This window comes from Notolepis coatsorum, assembly GCF_963971535.1.
Source record: "Notolepis coatsorum genome assembly, chromosome: 5".
NCBI classification, from domain to species: domain Eukaryota; kingdom Metazoa; phylum Chordata; class Actinopteri; order Aulopiformes; family Paralepididae; genus Notolepis; species Notolepis coatsorum.
The window spans coordinates 37,538,644-37,552,550 of record NC_140169.1 but is presented as its reverse complement, the minus strand read 5'-3'; the positions used below and the strand labels follow the sequence as shown (position 1 = coordinate 37,552,550).

The 13,907-nt window shown below is 43.3% G+C and overlaps 1 protein-coding gene across 1 annotated transcript in view; it reads left to right on the top strand.

The window, feature by feature from the left end:
* dnajb2 (DnaJ heat shock protein family (Hsp40) member B2) overlaps positions 1-13,907 on the top strand; it is a 103,356-nt gene that overhangs the window by 5,027 nt on the left and 84,422 nt on the right. Inside the window, exon 2 of the mRNA XM_084314495.1 lies at positions 5,204-5,300. Within this exon, the coding sequence (XP_084170621.1) occupies positions 5,236-5,300 (65 nt within the window). The 5' untranslated portion in view covers positions 5,204-5,235. The remainder of the gene's footprint in view (positions 1-5,203; positions 5,301-13,907) is intronic.

Sequence of the window (13,907 nt, the reverse complement as noted above, 5' to 3'; positions counted from 1 at the left end):
ACCAAAGTGCTGTACAAGTCCCACAACATAAGATAAAAAATAAATATTATAAATATTTTTTTATTTTTTTGAAGCTTCGAATTAAAATCGAAGCTCGGCCCCAAAGCTTCGATTGCCAAAAAAAGCTTCGAAGGTCAGCCCTACTGGTGTTACTGGTGTTACTAGGTGTGCAGGCATACACCGATTACATCACTTGTCCACCGCCCTCACCGTCATTTTGCTTTCAAACACAGCTGGCCTCTCATTCTCAGTACATGCCCTCTGTAGCTACTAACTTTGTTGTTAGCAATTTGCTAACTGCTACTACTCCTCTGTAGCTACTAGCTTTGTTGTTAGCAATGTGCTAACTGCTACTACATCTATGTAGCTACTATAACCTATTAGCTTTGTTGTTAGCAACGTTTTAACTGCTACTACTTCTCATTGACGTTTGGAAAAGCTGTTTAACTTAACGTTACATGGCATGAATCAGCAGAGGAACGTCTGTAGATTTAGAAAAGAGCAGGTATCAGTCCACTACAATGATCCACTTTTAAACTAGTGATAGAGCAATTAATTGGCTCGGCCTACACAAGGAAACTATAAAAGAATGGTCATGACATAAGAATACCAACGTTCTATACTCTTTTATTTTTTGTCATCTTTGACAGTGAATAACACCATGCTAACCTTGACCCGATGTGAAAAATTGCCACTGAGCTCATTCAGCACCTTCTTGAGGTCAAGTGTGTGAAATATGAATATAGAATAATAGAATATCAGGCCTATAAATGATCTTATTATGGCCAAGTCACACATCTATGGACCGGGCCAAATATCCTCTTTCCAATGGCAGAGTTCAATCTGGATTTATTACCACCAGGCGCCCCTGACAGGGCAGCAAAAACTGTGAATGAGATCTACTGTAAGTACAGTTACTTTTTGGTAATGTAAATAGCTCCGTCATTTTTCATCTGATTGAGCCACGTTTTTTTTCAAACTTAATATTTTATGGCAATAACATTCAGGTTTGTTCGACCTGTGCGATATCGGTGAATTCCGATAATGCTTTATTTTCACCAATCGTGAAAACCGATCGAAAAACATGATCCAATTCTTAGCGGAGATCTCACTCGCTCTCAGACACACAGAGCTGCAAACTGCTGCTCCTCCTCCTCCCGCACCCGTGTAAACACAGAGGAGGCTCTTCTGATCTAGTCTATAATGCATGGGACCGTGAGCTAACGTTAGCTACCTAGCTATCGTTACTGTTTAAACAGAATGACCCAGTCAACTATTCACTTTTGGTACATGAGGCTAGGGCTGGGCGATATGACCAAAAACGTTATCGCGATAAAATTATAAAATTATTTTCATATAATTCGATATCGATAATTATCGTCGATATAATGTCTGTCAAGTTTAATTAACTTCTTATGCTGCTGCGAATGTCTCGAGTCGAGTTGATGTCGTCATCAGTCCGCGCACGTTAGCAGTTAGCCGACAAGCGGAATATCTCATGACAATGTAATAAATATGACACTAAAATACTCTCTTCCGCCACAATATATTGAAACGACGTCCACTGAATACCCCACACTACTATAAACGTGGCCTCAGAATTCACGCCACACACATACTCGGCACGTAAATATATAAAACATCGCCGTGCAAGCTAGTTATCCTAGCCAGCCTGTTGTTTCTAAGCGAATGTCTCGAGTCGAGTTGATGTCGTCATCAGTCCGCGCATGTTAGCTGTTAGCCGACAAGAGGAATATCTCATGACAATGTAATAAATATGACACTAAAATACTCTCTTCCGCCACAATATATTGAAACGACGTCCACTGTATACCCCACACTACTATAAACGTGGCCTCAGAATTCACGCCACACACATACTCGCCACGTAAATATATAAAACATCGCCGTGCAAGCTAGTTATCCTAGCCAGCCTGTTGCTTCTAAGCGGTGTATTCCATGACAATGTGCTAAATATGACACTAAAATACTCTCTTCCGCCACAATATATTGAAACGACGTCCACTGTATACCCCACACTACTATAAACGTTGCCTCAGAATTCACGCCACACACATACTCGGCCCGTAAATATATAAAACATCGCCGTGCAAGCTAATTAGCCTAGCAAGCCTTGTTGTTGAGTGAGTCCTACCTCTGGGTCTCCTTCCGGGTCTCCTTCGCTCTCGGCCATCTCCTTCACTGATTGGTTGTTTGTGCGTGCTCATGTCCAAGCTTGGAAAATCGATATATCGAAACTTTGCGACCACGTTTCATGTTTATTTCGAGGAAATAATTTATTGTGATAGTTATCGTTATTGTTTTATCGCCCAGCCCTACATGAGGCATTGTCTAACGGTATCTAGCCGGCTAGCTACTGATAGCTCCTGATATCAACAAATGCTCCAGCAATAGTCTAGTAGTGCATGTTGATACCTCTGTTAGCTCACGTTAGCTCACGTTAGCTCACTGTTCAAAACGAAATGTCCCATTTTAAGACTAAATAGTTCACTGAGGCGTTGTCTTAACGTTATCTAGCCGGCTAGCAGTAGCTACAGATAGCTCCTGATATCAATGTCTTATAACATTGATTCGATGCGTATTCGAGCCCCTGGCTTCCATCGCATGAGGGCAGAGTATAGGGTCCAGCTGCAGCGCCGGAGAATCCTTGCTGGAGCTGGAGGCTACTCGAGTATACACAAAGCAGAGTATACACACAGACAGTGGAGATAGCGAGCATTTTGACTTGTTGCGTGGTGGCGATGTCTCGCAGATAATACAACTACAAGTATAATTATATAATATATATATTTTATTAAAAAATAAATAAAAAAAAGTATATTTTTTTTTTTAAATATTTTTTTTATATAAAACCAAAAACGATCGGTATCGGCTGATATGGCTCAAGACGATCGGTGATCGTTATCGGTGGCAAACAACGTGATCGGGGCATCCCTACTTTTCATTTAATTGCATTATTATGTTTGTAGGCTCAACCTTATTGGAAATAAGGGCTTGCCCTCGAGGAATCTCTGAGTTGAAATAGAGAATGAATGATTGATTGATGTTTTACATTTTTGTGTCTTACATACAGATGTATGCCCAGCCCATATGGGCTTACAAGACACATAAACAATAAGTATATAGTATACTTAACAATAAGTATATAGACCAAGATGGCCACAATAAAATAAAACAAAATAAAACGCAACATAACAAGCTGTAAACAATGTACTTCAAACAAGATGAATTCATATACAATTATATAGGATATAATGTGTTTTGTCTCAAGTGCCATGCTTTCTCAAAGTCCTGCAAAACTGAAAATCTCCTCCACAAAAAAACAACTCAACATACAACTCTCAGACTGCCAAAACAAATCTGGATTTACAAATTGAATTTTCTCAAATAAAACCCTTCTCAAGTCGGTGTACAAGGGGCAGTGAAAAACAAAATTAAATTCATCCTCCACCACTCCCAGATCACAGAGAACACACCACTTCCACAGCCAATGGCAGGGTGCCAGACCTTAACTGGGCACACAGAGACCTGAATGAATGCTAAAGCAAGATGATTTATAACCACAGTGTTGTACTGTAGGCCAGGTAGGCCTATTCCATTTTGGTAGCCTTTCTGCTATTTACTAACAAATGCAACAAATTGACCCTTTGACCTATATGTGTAATCTAATAGATGCTTCCCCTCTGAGAAAGATATTGCTAAACTCATTTTGGAAGTTGCTTGGAATTTCCGGAATTTGCTTCAAATTCCCTAAAAGGAAACAAGGATGTATTTTTATCTGAGCTTCATGTGGTTCACGTCATGATTGATGAACAGCACTGTTTGGGCGACACAGAGCATTCCTCAGACCTTCTAAGCACGTATCGTCGCTGGCGGAAGAAAACCTTGCAACTCCTTTTTAAAATATGTTTTCTTTTATAAATCAACTCAGTAGATCATCCTCCATATGCGTGTGTGGTTTTACAAAGTTTAAACAATGGGAAAGCATTAAACCGATCATCTGTCTAAACCTCGTAACTCTATTCGCCCTAAAATCTGTGTTCGTTTTTTTCATCTCCTGAAAAGTTGGGTTTTTGGAGTTACAAGGTTTTCTTCCGCCAGCGACGGTATGTTACTAAAGGCTGTTTGTACGACTTCCGGCCTAAACAGGATATAACATTTCACATTCCCAGCAGATTCATATAGAAAAAAGGTGTTATCGAGGCCAGAATGATACGAATGAGCTGCTATTTAATATTTTTTTTAAATAAACACCAACAACAATCAACCCGGGACCTTAACTCATTGGGCGCCATACCTGAGATAAGTCGGGTTATCTCACCATGCGTTGAGCGCCATACCCGAGATTTCTCGGGTTTTGATCCTTTGATATTTGTCCTTTGATCCCCGTTCTAAACATCCAGCCGGAGCTCCCTGGCACAACGTTGGAATTGCAATGACGATCGAAATCCGCCAGGTGGCAGTATCGCCTACCTTATGAACATCATGGGCCAGCTATTAGTGTGTTAGTACCAGCCCCCAAACAACTAGGTACTCTTTGCGAGCAGCAGTGAGCAGGACACGTTCGACAATCGCAATCGCCTAGAGCGAACTATTGGATATTATGAAAAAGACTAAATTGATTATATGGATGATGATTATGGACGATAAGGTGCATTTCTTGGACTAAGCACTACTGGTAAAACGTAAAACAACCATAATCAAACCGACCGATGAGGAAACCTATTCGGCTCCGTCTATAGTCTGTCCCGAGCAGATGAAGAAGACGGATGAGGGCTACCTAACGTTATATGTATTGATCCTGTTCTGATTCAAGACACTTTTGGACTCGAAGTGAGAAATGGGTTACCTCTAACCAAAGGTAACGTCTATTTTACGTGTACTTTACCGAAACTCCATCATAAAACATGCGTTTATATGATCGTAGCGTGGGATATACGACCCCCCCCTCCCCTGGCTTTGTGAATAAACAAGGTCATGTGTTTACCTTTGACCTGGCAATAATATATGTTTCAAGCGAGCAGCCGCAAGATTTGTGCATACGCTGCACAAAACGCACTTTATCTCATGATCTAGAAAACCAGCCTGGATTTGGACTCGCCAGAAAAAGTCCTAAAACCAATTTAAAACCAAGGTTTATGAAACACTGCTTTAAAGAACATCCTGTGTTGTTGTTTGTCAGGTGTGGAGTGGTGAGGAGAGAGGGGAGGAGTCATGGTGGACTACTACGGCGTCCTGGGAGTGTCCAAAACGGCCTCACAGGAGGACATCAAGAAGGCGTGAGTATGATGCGGAATCATGACTTAATCCTAAACCTGGGTTTAAATCCTCTGCCTACGGCTAGGTTCAGAGAGTGTGAACAGTACAAATCACTTGAAATCTTTTCAATTCTGATTTGGGCCACTTTCGTACAGGTTTGATTTTCTGCAATGCGACCTCAGTCTGAACTGTCATATCAGAATTCATGCGACTTTTACGTCACTCTAGATCAGGGGTGGGCAATTATTTTTCCCGGGGGGCCGAATGAGCAACTGAAAATATGTTGGGGGGCCGGGCCAAAATTCCAAACTCAATTATGCATAATATAAATTTTATTTCTATATAAAAAGCAGTAAATGGCATTGTTTTGACCCCTGGTAAGAGTGTATGTTATTATTTGGCAATTAAAAGGTGAGGTTAGCTTTCAAAAATATAATTTATTCAAATAGAATTTATTTCCAAAATGATAAACAAAATGTGAAACATTAATAACAAAGGGCATTTTGAGTTTCATATACTATTGAAACAAGGATTTTCTTAGCTTTCTAAAGACATCACATCATCTTATAGCAAAAATAAACAAGACATGTCACTGAACTGTGTAAAGAAAAGTGTCCCAGTTTTGTAGCCTTTTTTACTTTACATGCCTATATTAAACATTTAATGTTTTCAGAACTGTGCAAAAAAAAGAAAAAAAAATATCAAGTGTCCCATTTCACTTGTTATATTTCCACATTTTAGTGTTCTTCAGTTCTTTTTTTTTCATTCAGTGTGAGAAATCCAGTCTCTGTTGAGCTTTAACAAGTCCATCAAAGTCAGGTTGCATGTCTGAGGTGGAGATGCGAAGCAAAGCTGCCAGATGTTCATCAGTGAGAGAGGATCTGTACCTGGACTTGGTAAACGTCATGACTGAGAATGTCTGTTCACATATGTAGGTGGATCCAAAGAGAACCAACATCTTCTGAGCATGTCTCCTAAGCGTATACTGTGCGTGTGAACGTTGACATAAAAAAAAAAAAAAAGTAAAAAAAAAAAAAAAAAATATTAAATTTTTTTTTTTTTTTTTTTTATGTGATCTTTCGCGGGCTGGTCAGAATCATCCCGCGGGCCGGATCCGGCCCGCGGGCCGTACAATGCCCAGGTCTGCTCTAGATTGACGTTCATCACAATTGTATGCTGGCAGGAGTCACTCAGTGAATATAAACATGGAAGACAGCTATGATGGAAGTGGTCAGTGGAGGGACAGGGAGTTATAAGTATTTGAGGTGATACTTCTGTATAAGCAAAACTTGAGGGGACGTATCATAACCAGTCGCAATGCATCGATTGTAAGGTGACGATTCAACTGCATCGATTTGAAAATGTTATAATCGATTCATTTATTTTAATTAAGTATAAAAAATAAAGTATTTTTTATTTTTTGTATGTCGATTATTTTATTTACCTATAGTCCATTCATGCTGAGTGAATCAGTCCCCCTAGCCGCATTTGTGTATTAAAATTTTGGGGGGAAATTAACTGATCGAAAATTAATCGAATCGCATCAAATCAAATGGAATCGTGGTCAAATGAAGAGATTTCATGATGCATTGAATCGTTGCCTGAAGAATCGTAATCTAATCTAATCGTTGTGGGGTCAAATATTTACACTCCTAGAACACACTATGAAAAATCTGTGTTTTTTTCATAGTGTTACTGATTTTATTATATTCTTCAGATCTTGGGCCTGAACCTTTGAGCCCAGTCTGATTTGTACCTGAAAAATGTCTAGACTAAGACCCTAAAATTGCCAAAAATGTGCCAATAATACTAATACACAAACTAGACGGCACAAACAGTGCTGTCGGTGACAGGTGTATCCCTGAAGGGCCCAAAGCCTCAGTCCACCTTTTGACCACGCCCCTAATCTGAGAGTAGTTAATGTTTTTAGTTTCATGAGAATAGCGCCACTATGAGACCAGATGACTCAGAACTTCACAGGCCTCCTTGCTACAGCAAGGCAAACATATGTCATGTTTGGTGGAAATCAGACTGTGTTCACCGGTAATTAATCATTTCCTGTTTTTCTGCAATCTGATTGGGTCTGGTGGTCATATGGTTTGGCCTATCAATTATCTAAATTACACATTTGAAGATGTTAGTCCCCAATTGTTTTTCCAATAATTCAAGATGGCAGAAATTCCTATAATATGGCAGACTTCATAGGTCCTTATATGGCAGAGTTGTTGTGCATCTCACCAGTTTCATGATTAACGGTTAGAAAATCGTTCTGCCTGATGGTGGCGCTAGAGGAAAATCCAAGGGTTTTATGTCACCAACATTAAAAACACATCTTCCTCTAGGGGTCATGCATTTGCACAGCAAATTAGAAAAGTAGAAAGCTATCCGGCTGCAAGCTAGCCTAGTTTAGCAGAAATTAATGGAAGCGGACACGGACCACTAGCCTTGCTCCGGCAGAGGTGTTTTTGGCCAACAGCTAGGCTAGCTGGTCCGTATCCATTTCCATTTGTGCTTTTTTCTGCTAGAAATATTTTTATAACGGTAGCCGTATCCTTTGAAATGTATTATATTGATGTTTGAAACAAATCTTTTACCGGAACCCGATCCAACTGCATGCAATTAAATGAGAAATTGACCCAAACCCAAGCTCAGTTTCCAAGAGCTCTCATACAGTAAGTAATGTCAAGCGCTAAGTGCCTGTGAACACAGCCGTACAGAATACATCTGTCATCATTACAAAGATATGTCACTGACTATTCTGAGGCAACGTATTAATGAGCAAAAAAAACAGAATGAGGTCATGTCGACGCCCAGTTCCTATATTAAGACTATATCAGACTTCAAAGCAGATTGTTGATGTATTCTCAATACATGTTCAGGGCCTTATCTGTAGTCTATATCAACTCCTCAAAGCAGACTGATGATGTCACAGTCCTCTAGTTTGTAGCCTATTAACCTGGCATCTCAAAGAGGCAGAGCTGTGACGTCCTCGGCTAGCTCCAGGTCTTATTGGGCACCCGTCTCAGCAGACGTGTTGATCTAGGGATCAGTGTTCAAGATCCCTCGACGATTACATCCGTAATTAGCCTCGTGAGCCAGGGAAAATATTGCTTAAAGGAACATGCCAACTAGGGGTGGGAATCGCCAGAGACCTCACGATACGATACTATCGCGATACTTGCGTCACGATACGATAGTATGGCGATACTGAATATATCGCGATACGCTGAGTATTGCTATTTTTTTTTTTCATCGAATTTAATTTATTACCTTTTTTCAACTGCAAAGTAAAACTGTCAACATGTTTTATCTAATAAAATAAAGTTCAGTCTGTTCATCTCACTTCAATCATTTTTATTGCAGAACATGGTATTTTCTCAAGCAGACAATGTAAACACTGTAATCTGTGTTGCATGTACCTGACAAACTGAACTGTTTGTATTACAGTCATATTCTAACTTAACTTAATGCACATGTGTATGTGTGGACTACTGTACTATTACAGGTATTGAAATGAACAATGCAACTTCCTTATACAAAAAGAAATATATATATGTTTAAAAAAAAAATATGAATAATTAAATATCGATACTTGGCGTCCCTGTATCGATACAGTATCGCCACGCAAAGTATCGCGATACTACTACGTATAAATTTTTTCCCCCCACCCCTAATGCCAACATTATGGGAAATACGCTTACCGTGGAGTCAGACAAGAAGACGGATACCAGTTCCCTCTCTGTGCATTCAGTAGAAAAGCTATCCGGCTGCAAGCTAATGGAAGCGGATACAGGCCGCTAGCTTAGCTGTTGGCCAAAAACACCTCTCCTGGAGTTTTAAGCTAGGCTAGTGCGGTCCGTATCTCCTATGAGTTCATAATACATGTTTATAACCAGACTGGCTGATTCCAGCCTTTCTTCTACAATATGTCACATCTAGCTTCTGTAGCCGACAAATGCCCACAACCCCCTGTGTGCGGCCCCATGCAGACTCATTCAGACGTGTAACGTGGAGCACCGGTTCTCAAAGTGGCGTCCCCCAGGAACTCCAGAGGTCCTTGAGCCCTTCCAGGCGGTCCTCAGCTAAATGAGGAATGGGTTAATTTCACTAATATTCTATTCACTAGAAGTTAAGCCCAGTGAGAGAACGTGTGAGAATAGCGATTGTGATCATAGATTACACTCTCTCCTCTCTCCTCCCCCACCTAGACAATAATGGAATTCTGGACTAAATTATATCTAACGACAAAGGACTTCTCTTAGATGAGGGTCTCTGGTACAAAGTCTTCATCATGAAGTGAAGGTCCACTATGGCCTAAAAGTAAGTGATTTAGAGGCATCAGTGGCTTTATTTGCCCACCGTGACCTAGCACTGGGTTCTGAGCTAGCGTTGGGTTCAGGGTTCTGACCTGACATTGGGTTCTGACTAGGGATGGGTACCGATTCCGGTACTTTTAAGGGTATTACTATTGACCGAATCATGTCGGTACTACCGAGTACCGATTCACGTGAGATACACCGGTGCCACATTTCGGTAATAAAAAAGGAAATAATTAATTTAGATAATCTTTTTTTTAAACGTTTCGTTTACCGCAAAACGAAACCTATGAAGTGTGTTGCACGTTCATGTCAATGCTCACACGCGCAATACACACTTACCTAGGATTTGACTTGATTCAACAAAAACAAAGCAGTCGGGGCAATGGCAAGCTGAAAACGGTCGCAAGTGGGGTTACTGGTTTACGGATTCTGATTCTGATTCTGATTGTAGTTATTTATATTGTCTTGTGTGGTTTGTTTAATCGTTTTATACTTGTTATTTTGTAAAATACAATACCTTTAATTATTTATTTAAATATATAGATGTGTACCTTTTAGTTCCGCAGAATAGTTCATTGCTGCTAGAGTGGTTTGTTTAATCGTTTTATATTTTATATATTTTTGGGTGTGTATATATATATATATGTTGTGAAGGGCCAGATTAAAGCTGAGAATCTACATTTATTGTTTTATATACATTGTATATTATTTATATATACACGGTATATCCCTTTAAGCCTGCGTTCGAATCATAGTAATATTCGCTTTCCTTATTGGATAACGCCATCGGCGCCAGACCGCAAGCCCCCAAAGTCAGGTTCAAAGGCGAGTCCGGGCATGTCGTAACATGCCCGGAGACAGCGTATTGATTCGAGACGAGAACTGAGGTTTGGCACTAGATAGCCACTTAAGTATATATACTGCGGCAGGTGCGAACAGCAGCAGTTCGTCTAAGTAGCTGTTCAGCAGTTCGGTAACAGTGAAGTGAGCAGCAGGGCGTCTAACAGAGCGTTGAGAACCATGTGCGAATTGAATAGTAAAGTGTCAGATTTAATGCAGTAACGTCAAGTTCGACTTAGCTTAATGTGAAGTAAATAGTCGTTAATTTATTGTGTATCGTGCCAACAACAGTTCGTTTGTGTGTAGCATTACCCAGCAGTTCGTTCGTTTAGCTAGTGGACCTTAGCCAGTGCGCGTGGACTAAATACATTGGTACCAGCACACGAGGAGGCCTAGTCGGAGAACCTACTGGACATGTGCACAGGAGAACCGACGGCGGCGATTGCAGAACCAGTATTGGTTGGATTATATTGATTGTGGAACGTATTACCCGGAGAAGAGCATCGTTAATCTCCACTGTCGTTTGGATTTAACCCCGTGAGGATCTACATTCGGGCTGGCCTCATGGACCGAGGCTAGCTGGCTATCATCGTTGCTATCGTGCAATTGGATTACAGTTATTGCTTTTGATGCTGAGCTTTGGATTACAAGGACTGGCTTCTGTACGTGAATCCCCTTCTTCAATTGATCAGACTGAGTATCCGAACATTCCTCTCTCCTCCAGACCTTACAACTCTGGGAGGAACCCATTGTCTCCAAGCGGTACCAGCGTTGCCCTCTATAATTGCCATTATACGCCAGGCGGCGTTAGCCTAGTACCCCATCGTAGGAATTATTTTATTCCCATTGACTTATGCTACTGACTGACTTTATGCCTATTCTTCGCCATACAAGCGCGACCCTAATTCTCATATCTGTAACCAATTATTGCATAATAATAAATACCCTCAAATGATATTTCTTTGTCAGTGCCGTGTTATTATGAGTGTCTACCATATATTAGATGTACTGTCTGGCCAGTAATTAAAGTACATACCTAGCAGTGGTTTAATCTATCACAATCTTTAATACAGTCAGGGTTTTGTAACCCCTCAGTTACAATTGGTCCTTCGAGCCGGAGGGTATCAGTAATCTTTAATATTGATATGGCCAGCGGTGGACACTCTCCAGACGGCTCTCCCAAACTAGAGCGCCCTCGGTCAGCCACCTCTATACCTGGAGGACTACGCTTTCGTTTTACCTCCTAGCTTACCTAAAAAGACGTTAAGTACGGATAAAACTGATAGTTTAAGCATGCCCAATCCTATCGACTTGTCGGCCCCACCAGTAGAGACCCCAGTGGGTTCAAACGAAACTGACTTAGCTCACGGGGGGGAACAAGCGGGACATGACGTGACTATACCCCAAGACAGCGCCACCGGGATAGACCCCGGAGCGCCCCAGGATAAAGAAAGCGCCACCGGGATAGACCCCGGAACGCAACCAACCCAAGAGCGCGCACCCGAGACAGACCTCGGCGCGCAACCAAGAGAAGAGTACCGCGCTCAAGAGATGGACCTCGGGGCGTGGCAAGAGAACAGGTCTCCACCAAGCCCTGTCAGCGCCCGATCACCTCCATCAGTGTCATCCCCCAGCGAGGCTGACCAGAGACTAGCGCAAGCCTTAATCGCCACGCTGACAGCTTCAACCGAAAGAGACCGTATCCAGGGTGAGCGCGACCGTCTCCAAGCACAGACACTTAGTGAGCGCGAACACTCTGCAGCGGAACGAGAGCGCCTCCAAGCGCAACAACAGAACGAAAGAGAACGCATCCGACTGGAAGAGAGTCGCCTCCAGGCTGACGCGGCGATGACCATCAGACTGGAAGAGAGGCGCCTCCAGGCTGAAGAAAACATTCAGCGAGACCGCACCAACGCGCAACGCGATGCCCAGCGCGACGCCGCCGATGCACAGCGCGACGCCGCCAATGCACAGCGCGAAGCGGAGCGAGACCGTCTGCAGGCGCAGATGATAGAACAATTGATCCAGAGGGCGACCCCCCCCCCTCCACACGGAGCTCCCGGAGATCATCACGACACGGGTCTAGGGCACCTTCCCCTACCCGACAAATCTACACGGGACCCGGCCAACAGGAGGAACCTGCCTATGTCGCCGAGCCCCCTCCCCTACCGGTCTATACGGGACCCAGCCAACGGTAAGAACCGGCCTACGTCGCCGAGAGACTAACTAGAAGACTCCAAGACCTAGCGGAGGAAGAGGAGGGACATCAAGCCCACCAGCACGAACCTACTTTGGACCAGGAGGCCCAGTACAGCCCCGACCTCAGCCCCGAGTCACTGCGCTACAAACCCCCGACCCAACTCATGGGTGAGTTTGATGTACAGTCAGCACCGAGGAGCAGCACCTGGGGGCCTGGCCTCTGGTACCCACCCAGCACTAACCCACGACCACCCGTACGGGGAGACTCGCCCAGGAGGCCTCTCCCCCTACGCTCAACGGTGTCCCAGCCATCCATGGCGTCTTACCTTGGAACACTGACGTTCCCAGACTTCGCGCGAGGACAGAGCACAGTACACAGAATTACGCATGTGTTTAGAGACTATAATGTCCGATGTCCACGATGAGTCTTATAAATATGCCATCCTCCTCAAGCATCTCAAGGTGCCCAGAGCGCATAACATAGCGCTGGCATATTCGAACTCAAGAACCCCCTACTCAGATGCTCTGGTGGCCCTCGACGCGCGCTATGGACTCATATGGGATTACGTGATCCAAGAAATACGAGATATCGACCGCCTCCCCCCAGCCAAAGACAATAGAGCACTCGATGACCTCTCTATCAAGGTACAATCCTTTGTGGGGATGCTGGGGTCACAAAAGGAGAAAGGGAGATATGAACTGTATGCAAATTCTAACGTGGAGCGGATACTGGAGAAGCTCCCTCCAGCCCGTCAAGAGCGTTTTCGGCGGCAGAAAGACCACCGTGACCCCAACGGCCCAGAACCATCCCTCCTAGACCTAGCTGATTTCCTCGCCAGGGAGGTCAGCAGTCTACGATTAGACACCTTCGTGTGGAGTGGCTCTAGCCCTAGAGATGGACCGCGGAGGTTCAATGACAACTGCCGGTCAGTGACAGTTATGCACCAGGCCGAGTCAGTGCCGCAGCACAAGAACCACAACACCCCCCACGCGAAGGGAAAGTGGAAGATTGCCTGCCAGTAATGTGAAAATGAACATTGGCTGTCTCAATGTGACACCTTCAAGAAGTTGACTGCTGACGAAGTGAGTCAGTAGATCAAAGCGAACCGCCGCTGCTTCCGCTGCGCGCGCAGCCATATGGCAGCTGAGTGCCGCCTGAAGAAAAGATGCAGCAAGTGCGACGGCGCCCACCTGGAGGTCCTGCACGACAGCAACAAGAGGAGACCCGTACCACAAAGCAGCTCGAGAGTAAATGTCATGTATATAGAC